The sequence below is a fragment of the Gavialis gangeticus genome, unplaced genomic scaffold (genome assembly GCF_001723915.1).
Source record: "Gavialis gangeticus isolate Ggan-Ray unplaced genomic scaffold, GavGan_comp1, whole genome shotgun sequence".
NCBI lineage: Eukaryota > Metazoa > Chordata > Crocodylia > Gavialidae > Gavialis > Gavialis gangeticus.
The window spans coordinates 7,836,271-7,855,421 of record NW_017729011.1 but is presented as its reverse complement, the minus strand read 5'-3'; the positions used below and the strand labels follow the sequence as shown (position 1 = coordinate 7,855,421).

At 39.9% G+C, this 19,151-nt stretch overlaps 1 protein-coding gene across 4 annotated transcripts in view; it reads right to left on the bottom strand.

Moving 5' to 3' along the window:
* CACNA1B (calcium voltage-gated channel subunit alpha1 B) overlaps nucleotides 1-19,151 on the bottom strand; it is a 644,201-nt gene that overhangs the window by 79,478 nt on the left and 545,572 nt on the right. For all 4 annotated transcript variants that reach the window (XM_019510484.1, XM_019510481.1, XM_019510482.1 and 1 more), the window contains 8 exons: nucleotides 17,606-17,766; nucleotides 16,033-16,170; nucleotides 14,112-14,313; nucleotides 12,149-12,313; nucleotides 11,145-11,255; nucleotides 10,901-10,984; nucleotides 5,372-5,377; nucleotides 348-464 (listed from right to left, as the gene is read on the bottom strand). In XM_019510484.1, coding sequence (XP_019366029.1) covers nucleotides 348-464; nucleotides 5,372-5,377; nucleotides 10,901-10,984; nucleotides 11,145-11,255; nucleotides 12,149-12,313; nucleotides 14,112-14,313; nucleotides 16,033-16,170; nucleotides 17,606-17,766 — 984 coding nt within the window. The remainder of the gene's footprint in view (nucleotides 1-347; nucleotides 465-5,371; nucleotides 5,378-10,900; nucleotides 10,985-11,144; nucleotides 11,256-12,148; nucleotides 12,314-14,111; nucleotides 14,314-16,032; nucleotides 16,171-17,605; nucleotides 17,767-19,151) is intronic.

The following is a 19,151-nucleotide window of genomic DNA, read 5'->3' as shown; positions in this document are numbered from 1 at the left end:
GGGTGCATGTGCACCCCCATGCACCCCCTATGTGTTCCCACTGCTTCTATTCCATCCGGGAAAGCACTCCAACAGCAACAAACTCTCCCAATGCCTGAAGAAGGGTGTTTGTGCCCAAAAGCTTGCAAAGAATAATTTTTCCAAATATTTTGTTGGTCTAATAAAAGATATCATATTTACTCAAAGAGTCTCGTCTGCCTATGTCCGTAGACCAACACAGCTACAAACAGCACTCCAGAAGAGTTTGTAAAGCACTTTGATAGGCTCTGTGGACGATGCTACAGTACTACAAAGCTTTACGACTATTAGCCCACATCTCCCTATTCTTACAGCTGGCGACCACTCACCTTAAAAGACTGCACAAATGTCCAGAGCAGAATGCGGATGGTGTAACCTTGGCGAAGGAGCTTGATGAGTCTTGCTGCCCTGAAGAGCCGCAGGAAGCTGAGGTTGATAAAGTTGTCCTGCAGAAAGTAAAGGTTTTGTGTCCTTCAGAAATTAACGTGATGAGAAACCACAGCCCGCAAAAAAGAAATTAAAATTACCAGCTTCATGATCTAAGCAGCAAATCGGCCACCAGAAAACCTTCCAAAAGAAACATTCGTCAGTGCAGATCACTCCACATGCAGCAAGTATGAGAAAACCCCTCTCCACAGGAGCCCCACCCTTCTACTACTGGGAAAACTGTAAAAAGAAAACAGCCCTTACACGCTTTTCTTGGACATCTTCTTTTCTTTGGGTAAAGCAAGTTTCCTCAAACAGTTCAAGCAAGTGCTGATGAAATATTATAGTTTGCTAAAGGTTTGTTTTGAAGTTTGAGGTAGCTTATTTTCTCGTTATTAGAGGGAACCAAACACGAGCCGAGAAGGGCTATAACAGTAGGAAGCATTAGCCTCTTCCGTGGCAAAGGAAGATATCAGCCAGTGCACTTTAAGGCACCTTTTGTTATAAATTAAGGATATTTTATAATCTGGGTTTTAAAAATGTCTGCTTAACAAGCTGGGATCATCCCTGTTTGGAAGTAAGACTGTTTTTATAAGAGAATCGATGGAGAGAAGGTTGAACAGCAGGGGGCTGTCCTTAGGAACCTGCTGATTTCTTAAATCATTCATACATATTCCTTTTCAGGTGGATCAAAGAAATGCCAAGGATAGATTCTGATTTCAGTGGGATTTGTTCTACTAGACACTCTCTTTTTTTTTTTTTTTAGTGACAGAAAATAGGTTCTCCAATGAGCTAATCTAGAGGGGGTTACCTCCAAAACAAAACATGCAAAGGACAGATACCTCCTGCCCTCCTATTTCCTCCTGCATGCACTGACCCAAATTCACTTGATTGTCAAATTTTAATCACCATGATTAATTTGACTGGGTTAACTAAAGGAAATCCCACCAAGTATTTTAACTTCATAAGCAGTGGAGGGGGTGACACAAGCATAGAGGCCTTGTAGGTAAAGATGAATGAAAGGAGTCTTTCCTTGTCCCACCCCATCATCTTTTACCACAAGACAACTGCTAAGATTAAGTTGATCCAAACTTCTAGTTGATTTGGATGCATAGCTCATGCTGAGTTTTGGGGCACTCGTTTTATCTATTAACTTATTTAAATGCCAGCTTCATTATTAGGCCATTAGCGCTGCATTCCACCAATACCATCAAATAGTTCAAGAGATCAGGTTCAGGCATGCACTCGGTTTGCTTTGTTTGTAAAACACAAGCAGCTCAGAGTTAGGCATAGACTTGATATCAGACTCAATCCTCAAATAAAGAGAAAAGAGAAAAGCATAGGGATGTTCAATGAAAGAGCAGACAACACTGAGTTATTTCTAGTCCATAGCAGAAGGCAGCTCCTGGCAGGCAAAACACAAGCAAGGATTCCCCTGGGTTGTTCAAGGTTAGCAAACAGCTGCTAAGAATTTAAAATCAAATGTTTTTTTGAAGCCATGCATTTCTGAAAGTTATTTTTTCCTTCACAAAATATAAATTAAGCTCAGCTCAGCAGCCTAGGTTGTACATGGACTAGGAGTCCGATTCTAGCTGCAGTTTCATCAGTGTAACTCTATACCTGATTTTCTGATTTAATCTGGTCTTTACTCTAAATGCACAGGGCTTGAATCCCCACTGTCCTGGGCCACGTGTAGTCTGTTGCATCTGTGCAAAGTGACACTAGTTACTTTATATAACTGCAAGAGCCTGATCTGAAGCTCTCTGAAGCCATCAGAAAGAGTCCGCCTTAGTGGATTAAGCCTTGTCTGACTATACAAGATTCATGGTACTAGAGAATCAGGCCCCTAATTCTCATTGGTAGAACATGTAGCAGGTAGACTGAAAGAAAGGCAATTTGTGCCCAAAAGCTTGTCTACCATCTCTCTTAACTGTACAGTTGGCCCAATAAAAGGTATCACAAAAAAGCAATCCTTGCCACTAGCTGCATGGTAGCATCTGTGTCAGGCAGGGCAAAATCATGCACACAGGACAAATTTTACTCTTAGGAATTGCTCCATCTGCACACAGCACAAATTTGCAGAATCATGTTCCTGTTTATAAATTTTACAACTAAATGTTGCTACAGCTTTGGCTTAGCAACAGAAATATAGATATAATTTATAGATATAACTCCTTCATAACCACATTCAGCTGATATGACGCTTAACATCTATCTTAGTCTACACTAACTGCTTTTAGCCTTCTGTTAGCTAAAAGTTCTTCCCAGATATGGGAAAACACTGTACAGCAGTGAATGGTGGCAAGATCTAACTGAGGAAAGGGACAGGTGAGAAAAAACAGATCCACATAGCATGCACATGGCCCAGAGAGGAATTTTCAAAGGTGTGGAAAGGAGGTAAGTTCCAGAGTTTCACCTAAATTCACTGTGTTGGGAAGATAAAAACTTCCATCTTCTTTAAAATACTAGTCCCAACACCTACTCTTGCAAGGTATGTTATCATATCATAAACTGCAGTTACAGGAGTAACCCAGTATGGAGACTGCTAGCAACCCAGGGTAATCCTACCTCTTCAACATTTAGAAAGCTTTTGAGGGATTGTTTTTCACACTATTCACAAGTGGTGAAAGAGCACTGTGTGCATAAATCCCAGTTCACTGCATAGAAAACAGGTCCCTCAATGACAAGACTGCCCAGGAAATTATTAGAATTGCATGCAATCAAAGGGGAAGCTCTACATTGCAATATTTCTTGGTTCAATAAAGTTTGCATTGATTTTCCTTTTACTGATCTACTCTATAAGAACTATAAATGTCATTCTTCTGGATTATTTCCTTCATTCTTGCTTTGTTTTTTTCTGTTGCACAGATGCTGAACACTGACTGGTACCTTACGTCCCAGTTTTAAACATTAGCTTTTTATCCCTTCCTATGGTTTCATGTTTCCCAAACTTAGAAAGCTTGTAAGGGACAGTAAATATGGCACCTGCTACAGGACAGATCTGTTCCTCCAATTATCTACAGTGTTGCACTGACTTCATTTGCTGAGAGACAAGCTGCTGGCAGTGTCATCAGAGGCTCTAAAGATATGCAACACCAATCTGTATTTTATTGTGGTTGTTGCATCATTGACAAAATCACAGGTCAATTAAAAAATCTTTTATCCAAAAGTCTGAGTTGCATTTCCTCATGCCAGAGCTGAATAGGTTTCCCCAGGGATTATCAAATCTGCATAAATTGCACGTTTATTGAATGGCAAAGTCACTGAAAATTATGTTAGTTTGCTACTGATCCTTTTTTTTTGTGACCAAGAAACAAAACAGGAAAAAATGGACTTCAAGCTTTAGATTTTTTATGCTTTTCTTCATGAATTTGGTTACGACAACAAAATTTGGCCTCTGGTTCTAGCAAACTGACTGGGATGTTTTGGGAAATTTTTACTGCTCTTTACAGTCAGGAAACAACATTTCGTCTGCTAAGACAAAGTAAACAAAGAGACTGTCTGAGCATGTGAACCATTTTATATGTGCAGCCAGAATAGTTCAGTCTCCTGCAAATACACATAACTGCATTAGTACAAAAGAGGAGTTACTACACCTTGAGAAAAAAATTGGCTTCTTTGAAGTCCGTGGAAAAAATCCCAAGTTAATGAAGAATAAATTGAGTTTAGTGGGTGCATACGTGGCACAATTCTGTCCTTAAAGCATCGCTGCTATAACAACTCAGTTACTGTAAAGCACATAAAGGTCTCTTCTTTCCAATTTCACTCTGAATATCTTAGAAAGGCAGGGTTTGAACGTTCCATGGCCTTTTTCTTTGCTACCATTTCCTATCAGATATTCCCACCTGTAAACCTCCAGTAAATTGGTTATGGAACGTGTGTTTTTGCATTGAGGCTAAAGCTAAATTCATCTCTAAATAAAACAGCAATTGTGCAACAGATATGTTTGATGTAAAAGCTAATACAGATTAAAAGAGATCATCTCAGGCTAACAAGCATGCCATTTCCATAAACACATTTCCTGACCATTGTAACTGACACCATATGGGCTTATTAAAATTGGAAGAGTCTGTAAAAGTCAAATGCGCTTTTCTTGTCATTTATATTGTTTTGCTTGCTTGTTGCATTTCAGGCATCTTGGGCAAGGAAAAGAGACCGGGGCTAAAATTTCCAAGGGCAGAATAGGAAATTAGGAGAACATCTGTCGCTAAATTTCAATGGGATTTAGGTGCATAATGCCCTTCAGACCTTTTCATAATCCAAACCTCATTTACTTTATTTAGAGAGTTTCACTTTTGTTACTAGACATCTTTTCTTTCTAGGAACATGGTGGGAAAATACAATTATGCTGGATTTGCAGCGGCTGTTCAAAGCCAAACAAAATCAGTATTTTCATTTACATTAGTTTTAATAAAAGTCTTTGTCTTGCAAACAAATTACTCAATCTGTGGCTTCAAACTGCCTGATACTTTGTGAATTGCTTTCCTTTTCACAAAGCCCAGCATGACTCAATATAAAAGACTGGTTGGTTAGAACTTTAAATTTGATTCTATCACCTGCAAAAATGTAGGGTTTCCAACCCAAACAATATTCCTTATTTGAAGTACTGGAGCTTTCTTTTCAGCTCTAATTTTATTGTCCAGCAAAATAAAGCAAGTGTCATTTCCCCTTTGTCTTTATCAGTTCTAACAAGCAGCAGAGAAGAGGCTATTGGTAACTCTGTTTGCCTCAGGTCACCAAGTAGCCCGTGGAAGAAGGTGCAAAATAGAAGCTAGTTTTGAGGCGCACTGCAGACAGACAGTGAGGCTTTTCACCAGTACAATCTTATCCAAACAAAAATTAAAAAGAAAAAAAAAAGTAAAGAAAAAAACCATAAGTAAAGAAAAGCAGAGAATTGAAATAATTGTTTAAATTCAATGAAACCAACCGTGTCCTATATGTGATGTTTTCATGGATGAATATTTGCAAGATTATTTACAAATTTTTTTTGAGCAGCAGGTGTACAACATACAGACGGAGACATGGTTTTCGCATTGTATGTTGATTGGATGGCGTGATTCAGCAGGTAGGTAAGGAAAATAAGGAACAAAACAGAAAACAAAAGAGAAAATGAGTAATCAGGACAGGCAAAAAAGGAAACTCTGAAATTTTCTCTGGAAGAAGAAATGGTTGGGCTTTTTGCGGGGTGGGTATTTTTTTTGTTATGGTAATTATACAATTTTTTTTAAAGGCTTCAAATCAAAATAGATTTTGAAACCTTAAAGGTAACACAGACAGTGTAGTAGTTATTTGCATTCATTTTGTAATGCAAATTAGAAGACAATTCACAGACACTTTTTATTTTTTTATTTTTTTTTGTATTTCCAGGCATAGAAATAGATGTCAGTTTCACAAATGTTCAGAGCGCCTCCTACAGGCCAGCTGCCTTCAGAAGGACCGACTGCCTTTAACTCCGCCTACTTTCCTTTGGATACTAAAGACGGGGAAAACTGACATACATGTTTTTGCCTAAGGAAATAAAAAAAAAATCAACTGCATTCACAAAGTAAATTACACACAACATGGCTAAGAAATTAAATACAGGAATTAATCAACACATTTCTTTTCCTTTTTATCTTTACTCTGAAGTGGTTCAAAGGCTGGTGGAGGATACAACCACTCACAAGACTGGCCAGGTTAGCTGGTTTATTTAGGCTGGAGAGTGAAAGCTGGGTAGACTGATTAAGCAGGAAACACTGTTTTGCCAGCTAGATCTATCCCTTGCCCACCTCTAGCCAAAGTTCGCCAGTGATCTCAGGACTGGTCTCACAGAGAAGTTCCTCTCCTATGGAGAGTAGGAAAGAATTTGCTTTTCATTGCATGGACACATGCATGCAAACAACGCCAAACCAAGAATGGCAAAGATGTCATCTGGGCTTTGGGCTCAAGTCAAAGTAGCAATAGGTAAATTTAAACTGACAACTAGTTAGGACGGAGCATCCATGATGGGACTAGATAAGAATGCCATGCAAAAGTCCAGACTGTTATTTATTCGCTAGGAAACATCCTGCTCCAAAAAGGCCAGATAAGCAGTAACAAGAACCTTTCTTCTAAGAAAGTAATAATATGCTGTGGATGTAGATCTTTGAAGAATGACCTTGAGAGGTTGAGTCCCCCTCCTTTGTCCAGCTACTGCAGACAATAGAAACATATGGCCTTTACACTGCGCACCAGGTTGTTGTATTCTGGACTGTGCATGAGTAAAGAGAAGAGCTCAAGTCAGGATGAGCATGAACTGAAGTTCTCTGTGCTGCATGGAAGTAAGCCTCAGTTCCTTTGCTATAACACCCCTTTGCATGCAAGAGCAAAGGGAGGAAAAGTGGTTGCATATGAAAAGAGTTTAAACATGATAAAATAGCATGGCCTTACACGTGGATCTCAATTTGCTGATGAGACACCTCAGTACCTGCTCTCCTGCTAGGGCTCATTCCAGCTACTAGGCGGAGTCACTGGTATCTGCACAACAGTGCTCAGTTATCTCGTTGTCCTTGTTCCCCATTTTTTAAATGATATAAATTCTTCAAAACTGTTAAGTGACTTAGGAGATCAACTCCTACTGAAATTTAAGAAGACACAGGCTCTCAGGTCACTGGTAGCCTCGTCACACATATTATACCAGTATTATTTTTATGTTATTTTTGTGCACCAACATGAATGGCACTAAATTCCGAAGTGGATGGATGCAGTAGGCATGATTATAGTGTTTTGCCAGCCATGAGGAGCAGGTAACAGCCTTTTTGCCTTGAGCAAATGGCTACCCTAAGATAAGTCAAACACATAGCACACCTACATTTGGGTAACTTACACCAGTGTAATTTTATTCAGAATTTTTCCCAAGATTTGCATGAGTAACATTCATGTAGAGCTGTAGGGTGCGTCCATTCCATTTGGTAACAATGTAAAAATCAATTGCACCGGTGTAAGTCTGACATGTGCCTAGGATCTAAGTTTGGAACTATTACTTTTGGAGTTTGTACATGCAATCCATCTCCCCTGCAGAGCTCACACACCCTGTTTGCAAGTAACTACAAACTTCAGATTCTGGGGCCTTGTAGGGGGCCAAAGCTGCCCACAGTATAATTTAGGCAGCTTTGGAACCTGTGCTCAGTAGAAGCGGTGGTCAGAATGGTGTGCACTGCACTCCTCCCCTCAACAGAGGGGTTTGTGAACCCATACCAGATCAAAGCTTCAAATCCCTTCATTTGTGTTCCCCTGTGGGTGCCACGAGCTGTATGGAGGGAAGGAGGAGGAAGAGGAGATCCAATGCAGCCATGATCCTGCTACAAGAGGACTAAGACTGCATGCAGCAGAATGAAACTACACGTGCATCAAAAAACCAGGTTGATTCCATTTAGGTCCTATTATTGATGTAATCTGGCGTACCATTACAAAATATGAGACACATAATTAAGCAATTGTTTCATGGACTCTGTGTGTCCGCATCACCCTTAAGTGAGTACGACTCATTTCTCATGTTTCTTTAGGCAGCTGGTGTGATGCCTGTGCACTGTTAGCCCACTGACCCTCTCGGAGGTGTACCCTCTCTGGCCCCTTATTCATCGGGGCCAGAGAAAGCTGTTCATTAATGATGTGTCTGTTGCTGTAGACAGAGACAAAATTAGAGAGAGTTCAGAGGAGAGCAATGAAAATGAAAGAAGTTTTGAAAAGCAAGTCTAGAAGGAAAAGGTTGAGAGTACTGGGCAAATTTAGTCTGAAGGGAAAGAAGACTGAAAGGGAGGCATGATAGCTGTACAGAAATTCTTAATAAAGGGATGATTTAAAGAGGACAGGGATCAAACAGGCTCATTAGTTGTGAGAGGCAGAACAAAAGGCAATGGGCTACGACTGCAACAGGGGACATGTCGGTTAAATATGGGGGAAATGTCTGTCAGAACAGCTTTGCAATGGAACATGCAGCCTAGGGAGTCTTCAGAATCACAATCACTGCAAATAGAAACTACACATACCTCTCTGAAAGGTGGCTTAATATATTTAGCTTCTGCTAAATCAGGAGCCTCTAAAATGAAACTTAAGAATAGGAGCAAAAAGTGTTACAGAGGGCTGTAAAATGGCACCTTCTGGTTTTCACTATACTGTGATTTTTCAGATGCAACTTACACCATGTTTTAAAACCATTATTCTATCTGCCACACTTTATACTTAAGATTGAAGACATTAGTTACAGAAAATAAAAGGGTAATGTAGGCATACATACTGAATCAAAGGTCATCCCTAGTATATTGCATCTTCAAAATCCCTAAATAAATCTGTTACAGCTCACAAGGGAATTGTGTTTGTCTGAGTATCAGTGTGCATACTTACTCCTGGGGGTTATGATTATAGGTAGCTTTAAATTTCATCCCATTGCCTGTTGAGGGTTAGTTTACTGCTGATATCTGCATGAATACGTAGGATATCCAGGGGTCAAACCCACCCCCGTCGCCCGCTCCCCGCACGCTGCTCCCTTGCAGTGCAGACAACAACTGAATGTGCGGCGTGTGGAAGTGTCTGCAGCACCAAATACTGCATGGCCACACTGGTCTGGACGTGGCCTCTGTGTTCTCCTAACCATAGACTGCACTCCCAGGTAACACCTCCTATATTTCTTACCCAGCCTAAGCCCCTGAGACAAGTCCCTCCTCCTGAAAACATCAGCCATCTAGGCGGAAGGACAACTGTTTCCAAAGGTGTTGGGAAATGTATATGCTGTCACTAGGATGGTGCAGCTTTGTACCATCAAAAATAGGCCTGCAACTTAAGGGGGATAAACTGATCAATTCTGACATGTTATTTAGCATCCTCTCTTTTACAGCTATCAGCTCTCTGTGTAACTAGAGCTTTTATTAAAAGAAAAAGTATGGGCTTAATGTTATTAAAAGACAGAGATGGCTTAGGGAAAATGAAATATATTCCTCCATATGCAAGGTAATAGATTATGAGATTATGATAAACCCATAAAGATCCTTCTTGATCACTGTCTATTGTCTTGATACACTGTATATTGAATAAACTCATCTAACAAAAAGCCTGTGTCACATATTATGGCTGAGGTCTTCAAAGCTGCCTAAAAAAACCTGGATGCTCAAATTCAAGAGAACTGTGTTCCCCAAAACAGAAATAACTGCGCTAAGCAGTCAATACATGTTCCAAAACGATGATCGGGGACATCGGCGACACTCGGGGATAAAAGTCTGTCTTGCTTTAGGTTTGAGAGAGTGTTGCTTTGTCTGTGGGCAATGTTTCAATAGGAAAATATAATCCAAAGTCTATGGGGTTTGTCTGTTGGATATGAATACTGCTCATGTCGTGAACAGCAGTTTAAATACTCTATGTGTTTTCTGATACTGTATTGAGAGATATTACATAATAACAAACTGTATGGTTAGAACCAGTGACACAATTTTCACCACCATCCATACTTCCTGTGAACAAGTCTTTGGACAGGGCTTTTCCCAGTAAATGGAAAGAGTCTGAGCTCACAGAAATATTTGTAAACAAGTGTTTAAAAGATTAAGGAGGAAAAGTAGTGACGTTACATCTTCAGTATGCTCACACAAAGAATCACCAGTATGGGCTGAAAACATGCACCTGGGTTAGGATGGGCAAACTTTATCAATGTGGGCTAAGACCAAGTTCTTAGCCTGAAGTCACTTCATTCACTGTCCTTATAAAAAAGTCCACTAGAATTTAATATAAGGTCTGTCTACTCATATAATTATGTAACAATGCTATATTTTTATTGTATTTTATAGCTTGGTTGATAAGCTGCATGGAAAGGATCTCATTCTCCTTCTAATTATTTAATATAATTTCTCTGGAACCATCTTATGTAGATAAAAAATAAAGCATAATCCAAACATATCTAAACTAAGACTGTGGTGATGCTGTAACCATCCTCCTTCCTTAATCTGTCCCCTTCTCACTGATCGTTATCTTCATTTCCTGTGATACATATACAGAGTAGAGACTGAACAGAAAGAGAAGGAGACAAAGTCTTTTTGCTTTCTCTCTGAACTAGGTAGCACATGGGTGGTACTCTCAAATAATCAACATCATAAACCATTTGGGATTTCATGTCTATTAAATTCTACAGGACTTTTCCATAAAGGGGTAAAAAAGGCTTTAGGATAGGATGCTTTTACTAAATGAGAAGGAAACAGCATTTCCTAGCACAGCTACTAGCTTTGTCATTCTCATCAGAGTTTCTTGTATGGAAGTCTTTAGGGCAGACAGCAGTGCTCAGCCCTGTGGAAGGAGCAGACCTGATGTGAATGGGCTGCCAAGCCACCAAAGAACATCATCTCATGATGAGTCCTAGAGGTGACTCCAGGGAACAGGTTGGTGGGAAGAAGGTACAGTGCTTTGACAGGATACAGCTTTGTTGGTAAATGAGGCAAACTGAGCAAACTGTACTTACCGCAATCTCTGTTACTAAAATATCAGTAATACTTCCCAATACTGTTACAAAATCAAAGACATTCCAGGCATCTCGGAAATAATTCTGCAAAATACAAACACAAGAGAGGGAAAAGGAATCTAGAAGTTATTTTCTTTTACAGAGTGGATTCCAAATTGGTTTTTACTCATTGCATCATTCCAGAAGCAAAAAGATATTTGACATGAGGGGGAAACAGCAGAAGGTAAATGAAAGAAGAACATACCAGTACACCAAAGGCAATGATCTTCAACACACATTCCATTGAAAACATAGATGTAAACACAATATTCAGGCATTTCAGCATTTCTTCATATGCTTCTGGAGCATCATAGAACTAAACCAGAAGGGAAGAAAGGCTGTTAATGGAGGACTTATTATGTTAATGGAATAAAATGTTCACAAATGCTTGCTTGCCTGTAAGATTATTGATGTGGGAGTAAGGTTTTGTATATACTCAATGGCTAGATCTTGCTTTCTGCCATGGACCATTTGTGTCACTCCAGAGGCATAACGAGGCCATTACACTGCTTTAATAGGCCAGATCAGCACTGAGGAATCCTCTACTAATGGAGGCCACCCTAGACCTGTGGGTAGCATTGGATAGGTGTGCAGAATGTTCCCCCGAAATGCTGCTGCTCTCTCCTGATCTCCAGCAATTTAATGACCCCTCCGAAGTTGCTGTTAGTAAAAAGTACTCCCCTCTTCCCCCTGAGGTAAGTAAAAGCTGTTCTAAGGTTCCTCTGACTCAAACCAGGGATACAATGGCTCTCCCTTCTAGAAAATGAGGCAAACCGAACTTAGCTAGCTCCAGCAATCCTTATTCTGATTGCAAATCTAAGTCACTCTATTGACTTTACTGGAATTGTTTTGGATTTCCAGTGTAAATGGGATGCATCTGACCCCTATTTGGTAGTAAGAGACTTAATGACGAGTACCAAGCTTCTCAAGAACTGAGTCCCAATCCTCTATAAACAGGTTTAGAGGAGTACAAGAAGCAGCAGTGCAAGCTAAGCAGCTCCCTGAGCTGGGGATTCTACTCTTATAGGATTTCATGTCCAGGCAAGCTTTTTCAGTAAGATTGAAGAAGCAGACATTGCTATAGCCAGGTTAAAAGCCAAGCTTCTGCCTTTCATCATACTAGAGAGTCTCAATCCCTCTACTCCCAGAGCAAATTGTGCATTGCCTAGGCGGCACAATGTTTGGACAAACTAATAATAGCTCACTAACCTTCATCATCAGCACAATTGTATTGAGTGCAATCATGACCATGATAAAATATTCAAAGGGAGGGGACACCACAAACTTCCACATCTTGTATTGAAAAGACTGCTTGTTTTGAGGCATGTAGCGGGTCAGTGGTTTGGCACTTATGGCGAAGTCTATACAGGCCCTCTAGAAAACAGGAACATGTTAAACATCAAAATGAGCTGGCACCCTCTGATAAACCATGGAGTTTGCAGAGAGCTGGCTGGAGTATTTTGCAGAGGATGGACAGCAAATGTATTGTTTCAAAAAGTGTTTTAGATAGTTTCTGAACACTGAAGAAAATTACCATAAAATATAGCACACATGGTATGTGGACCACCACTGACAGCGAAATAGTTCCTGAAGCAGTGAACTACACACACCACCCCCCATAATCATCTACCTTCCTCCCCTAAGCAAAGCCTAAAAGAAAAGAGGGGCTTTATATCATGCCCTAGCGTTCAGCAAGTCCAGAAATGCAGGGCACCCAGTGAGAATACCTTGCCAATGCCTTTCTGATGCTTAATTCTACGCAACTGGATCAGGTGATTAGTACAGATGTCATTTGTATACCAGAAAAAAAGAGTGAAATCTCTATATATTCACACATAGTAAAAATGCTCAGCTGATAATTCACATGAAATATGAATGAAATACATCTACTATTTCAATCAGCTCTGGAAGGCACTGTGAGATTGTATACCCATGGAAGGTCAGTGGCTCATCTCTTCCAGGTGTTGTCATTTTTTTCATGTTCCCATGAGTAAAGCTGGGCAGGAAACAGCTTTCCTGTCCTGCAAGAAGATGCATGTTTGAAAAAAATGTCCTGTTCTGAATTGAGACAGGAATTTTAAATCTCCAAATTTTTTCAAGAAACTCAAAAGAAACTTTGGTTCAATTCTAAATATATTATTTCTATTAGTTCAAAACGTGTTTCTGGTCTTAAACTTTTTTAAAATTCTTTTTGATTATTAAACTAACTAAAAATCAACTAAAATTAGTTTTGAACTAGAAAATGTGAACATTTTGTTCCAAAAATGTCCAAGGAGGATATTCCAACACATTCCAAACTTTTTTCCCACAACTTTTACTCAAAATTTAAAATATGTTAAATTCACATATTCCCATGGGAAATTTCAGGTTAAATGAAATCTGTATTTTCTAACAAAATACATTCCACAGAATGTTTATCGATGAGCCCTAATCGTAGGTATCACCTTAAAGAAGAACTGCAAACCTTTGGGCATCAAGAACAGGTTGGTACGCTGGGAAACTGATCCTTTAAATTCAGGGTTCATCCTCAAGAAAAATACATCTAAGTCTGCAGTCACTGGTGTAAACTGGTTTCATTTAATGTATATTAATTTTAGAATTTTTTTTAGAAATAAGGGATTGATTGGGAAAGTGAATAACCATATCTTAGAGCCAGGCGTGACAGTAGGTGCCACACAATCCCCCATGCAAGAACAACCCTGGGGTTAATCCTATCTTGCATACTTCCTGGACAGAGACTGATAGCATGGATTAAAGCTAGGGGTAAGTTCGGCAAATACCTTGCAAACATTCACCATTAAAAATTCTGGATCTCTACCACTGTAGATAGAAATTTTTTTTTTAGTTGTCTGGAGAAATTGTGGTTCAACTTATTATAGTTGTGGTTCAGCTTATTATTCTGGTTGCTGTCTGGCCACTAGAAAGCAAAATAGTATACATATTCAGGCATGCGCGCACGCACACACACACACACACACAAATATATAGTGCCAGTACTTAGCATCGTTCCATTTTGAATGTGAAGATGTGGGCAAAAGAGACATGTAATAATGTTTCGTGACTCAGAAAAAGCTGGAATATCTCATTCACAAGATATCAAGATATTTTGAGCCAAAGAAAGATGTGAGCATCTAATCTACACATGGTTGCTGGACTCATAAGGCCTGGGTACCTCATTTTTCTCTAGGCTGCATTCCGACATCACTTTATCTCCTTGCTCCTGGAAGGTGATGATGATCAGCGCCACAAATATATTCACAAAGAAGAAAGGGAAGACAACAAAGTACACCACGTAAAAGATAGACATTTCCATTCGATAGCCAGGGCTGGGACCTTGTTCCTCATATGTAGCATCCACCGAATGCTTCAATACACTGTAAACAAATGCAGAGAGAGAAGAAAAAAACCCAAATGACATTAAATACAACACAACATACAATTATGTTCATAATAGCACCAATTTTTCCTATAGGGTGGCCTTGCCTCAGAGGCTTCATTGTAGGGATTCTTCCCTACATGTATAGGCTCAACTCATTTCTATCATGTGGTCAATCTTGAGACATTACAGGAGTTGGGGATACTTTGGAGTCTCTGGCACTCTTGTTTTCTTCTTCACTCTTGTGTCAATAGGTATGAGATGAGACTGGTGGAAAGACTGTGATTAATGAGTGACCAGTCCCTGGAGCACACTGCCCCAAGAACATGGACTAACACAGCTGGCCAAGGCACTGAAAGTGTTCATTTGTTATTTTATGAGGGAGTGGGGGCATGAATGAAAGGGACTGTGTGCCATGTAGAAAGACTTCTATGTTTCAGTTTTTAAACTAATACTTCCTGGGACAAAGCATACTAAAACAAAGTCACAGACTTCACAGGAAATGCAATTTTGATCAAAAAAATCTAGAATACTTTTGGCATGGGTCACATTGCTCCCTCTCCCCACTTTCAAACCTATTAGTTTGTATATATCTTGTAATCTATACCATAGCAAAAAAAGCAGTGCAAGTCTGAAGACCAGAAATGACTGATTATATACTGAAAAGTGCCTGTGGAATACCACTGTGCAACTTCACAGGACTATGCAGAAGAAATACACACTAGGGTTGTGGGAAGTGGGCCCTATTCAATTTGGATTTGGTCTGAATCAAGAACAGTGATTTGATTTGTTGATTCAGATCACTGTCCCTGATTTGATTCCGCCACATCTGAATCTGACAATTTGATGCTGATTCGGAGAATTGGCGATTCAGACAGATGCAGCTTTAAAAGTTTTTAAAAGTTTTTTCTACATACCTTGAGGTACCAGCACAGCTTGTGAATGCTGCAGTGCTGGGGCATCCCACAGGAGTGGGGGGGGGGCTGTCCACATGCTTGGCAGCGAACCCAGAAGTGGACCGGAAGTACTTCTGATCCACTTCTAGGTCTAATGGGAAGCATGCACCACCCCGCACCCACCCAGCTCGGCGATCAGCCACAGGGGGACCCCAGGTGCCCCCCAGACCCAGGAGGCACCAGTCACTGAGCCGGGGAGGCACAGGGGGGGCCCCGGGGTGCTCTCCAGAGGACCTGGAAGTGGACCAGAAGTGCTTTTGGTCTGCTTCCAGGTCCGCTGCTAAGCACACTGGGGACTCCCCCGTGCTCCTGTGGGACACTCCATGTGCCCCAGCAACACAGCACTCACGAGCCACCTAGAGGTATGTAGAAAAAACATTTAAAGCTGTGTCTATGTCCAAATCTCTGAATCTTTCTGAATCTCTCCAAATTGATTCGGAAGGTTCTGATTTGATTCGGTAAGATTAACGGGTCCTCTGATTAGATTCGGATTAGGAGATTTGGCCACCGAATCGGACCGAATCTCCACCAAATCAAATAAGGGACCAAAGCTTCGCTCAGACCTAATGCACACCACCCTACCTCAGTAGGGCACTTGGAGCCCTTCAATAATGACATTAGTAAAACTGGAATCTTGGCTCATAAAGGACACGCCATCCATTTTGCACAAGTATCTTATTATTTCTCTGTCCCTGAGAATTATGAAGAGTTAGCATTTTTCTCAATAAAGTAACTTAACCCAATAAATTCCACATACTCACGTTGGCCACCCTTCTCCCGTGGAGACGGTGAATAGTGTTAACAGAGCCCAAAGCACGTTGTCATAGTGAAACTCATATTTTTTCCACTGCCTGGGCTTTGCCTCCACCTCACTCTTTTCATAATCCAGGTACTGACCCCTAAGAAGAAAAGCGGTTTGAAACAAGTGAGAGCGCCAAGGCTCAGAAGGAATTTAATTATGATCATGTCTGCTACTGGTATTACAGCAGCACTGCAGAGCTCCAATCATAGACCAGAATCCCACTGTGCCAGGCACTGTACAAACACAGAACAAAAGTATGGTCCCTGAGTTTCTAATTTAGAAGAAATATCATTTTAACTCCTGTACAAGGCATATGACCCTGTGACCTTTAGTATAGCAAGGGAAAGCACTGTCTTGCAAGCTGTTCATTAAATGGAGATAAGTGTTGAGGTAAGCTTTCAATTAAGAGGATACTATTTATTTTGGGATCTGTAATATTCTGGCATAGCATAAAATTATTACAAGCTGCTGGGGAGTTCTATATTTCTGCTTAAAGTTAAATCAGTTGTACTGGCAATGAGAAAATAAAAATGAAATCCCCAGACACTGCATACAGATTTGCTCTGCTACGGTGAAGTCAGCCAGCCAGCCAGTGGACGGAAACTATAAAGAGCAGCCACAGGTAGCAGTGTTTCATGAACTGTTGCCCATCATACTGTGGCCGCTATCAATGGTTTGGGTGACAAAAGGAGCAGTGAGCAAGGAAGACGCCTGCTGGTTTGTGGTGTAGAAGGACAACACAGAAAGACTTTTGAATGGAAAAGAACAAATCAGACTGGAAGAGAGGTCATGTTCTGATGGGGCTACTATCGTGCTGTAGTTAACAATGGAGTAATATCATGTTTAAAGTTACTTAAAATATTTTAAGTATATTTGAAACTTCTTACTTATTCATTTTTCTCTTATTCATTATAAGGTTTAAAAAAAAAAAAGTTCTCAAGAACATAATCGGGCAGGAAACTAGTAGCCAGTCTTTTCCAACAGTTATGCTTATGCTGATCATTAAGCACAAACTTAGTCCCACTAAATTTGGTGACGTTGCTATGATGTTATGCTCTAGTACTTCCTTTCAGAAGTACTAAAGCATGGTGCAGTATGGGTGATTACTGTGCTGTGCAGGCAGCGCACACTTAGATTTCCCCGCTACGTCGCCACTGGGGTACGCTATATCTGGGGAGCACGCTGCTACAGAAACCTAGCGTGTAGACCCACGTGATTACTACAGCGATGTAGCATGCCATATGATGATGTAGCACATTGCTACATCGCCGTGGGGCGGTGTGTAGATGTGCCCTCAATGTACAGTTAAGCCCTCGAGGGAATTTTACTAGGGATAAAATTCATGTCTGGTGTAAGTCTGTTGAAACAACACCCTTATTTATTAGAACCACAGCAGAATGAATTGGAAGCAGTACACAATCACACAGGAGTTATTACTGCCCAGGGAACTCCTCAAGGGATGCAGAATTTTCTCTTGGAAGCCAAACACTGCCTGCTTCTGGCACTGGCAGCCCCTGCTGTTCTTCAAGTACCTGCAGTCCTTCTCTAGTTCCTTTGACTCATCCGTGCAGTAGAAGAATCTGCCTTTGAAGAGTTGCACAGCAATGACAGCAAAGATGAACATGAAGAGCATGTAAACTATCAGGATATTGAGGACATTCTTCAAGGAATTTACTACACAGTCAAAGACCGCCTGTGGAGTTATGGGAATAGAGGAGAGGTTAGAAGAGAGAGAGCTCAGCATCTAGCACCTATAGAAAAACATTTCATTTTGAGCATATACCGGATTTATACTGGGTTTGTCCTGGAAAGACTCCTTTAACTCAGACAACAGATCTTGCAAATTCTTACTACTAGTGGTAGCAACTAACGGCTATGACTAATAGCTTTCTCCTCACTTGTAAGAGTTAAAAATGTGGGACTGCATTCTGTAGTATTACTAATTAAAACGGTGACTAAAATTGCCAGCTGGGTAATCTAGGTAAGTAGTATTAGTTCTAAGCAAAATATTTTCATAGCTGGTTGATTAAAATAAAAATACATTTGTGCTTAATATATTCAACCACCAATAGGGGGAAAAACTTGTAAAATAAATTGCTCAGTGATTATTATTCAAACTGTTTGAATGGTAAGAAAATATATTTGGTGATAAAATACCAGAATGCTTTAAATACATTAGTTTTACCAAATAGTCAGCCAGTGTGTTAACTAACCATGAATACTGTAGCCAGCAAAAATAACTTGTGTATTGCCTGCAAACACTTTGCAAATATATTTGGTTTTTGATAAGCCATCAATTCATTAATGCAAGTTTAAAGATTGTTCTTGCACAGGTTTTTTTGGTGATACACTATATTGGTTGTATTTGCCTTGATTGGAAAAGTAGGTGATGTAGGATTGTTTCTGTTTCTCTGAATGGAAAAGAGTAACACAAAATGACAGTGCAGACAGTGTGAATTGCTCTTTGAAAACATTCTCTAATAATCCCATAAACCAAGGTTATCTGCAAAGAATGAATGCAAAAGGGATGTAAAGACACGCAATTTGAATTCAATTTGTTATTCACATAAATATTTGCTGACTGTTCTGAGTATTGGAGTTTCTTTCACAAATACAGGTTTGAAAATAAATAATTTGTTTAATAAAAAGCAAACATTCCTTTGCCTTCTGGAGTAGATAAAAACTAATGCTGCTGATTTCAAGGACCATAGAGCTGCACATTTATGTTTCCAATCAACTCAACATGTTCTTTTCCACAGTTTAATTGTATTCTTACTTACATTTGGAGGCAAATTTAGTGCTCATGAAAATTAAATTAGCTGAAACCCAAATTATCTGTTTGAATATGAAGCATGGTGATGTGAATAAAAAAGGATCTAGATCAAGACTAACCCTTTTGTCTATTTTGCATTTTGTAAAAACAAGAATGTGACTGATGGCTTCACAAAAGCAACAGTATTCTTTTTTTTTTTTTTTGCCCATCTCAAATGAAAGAGCCATAAAATGGTACTGATCACTCTGCAGGGTAAATGTTTCCTGCACAGATTCCTAACAATGCAGATCACTTTAATTCTGTAA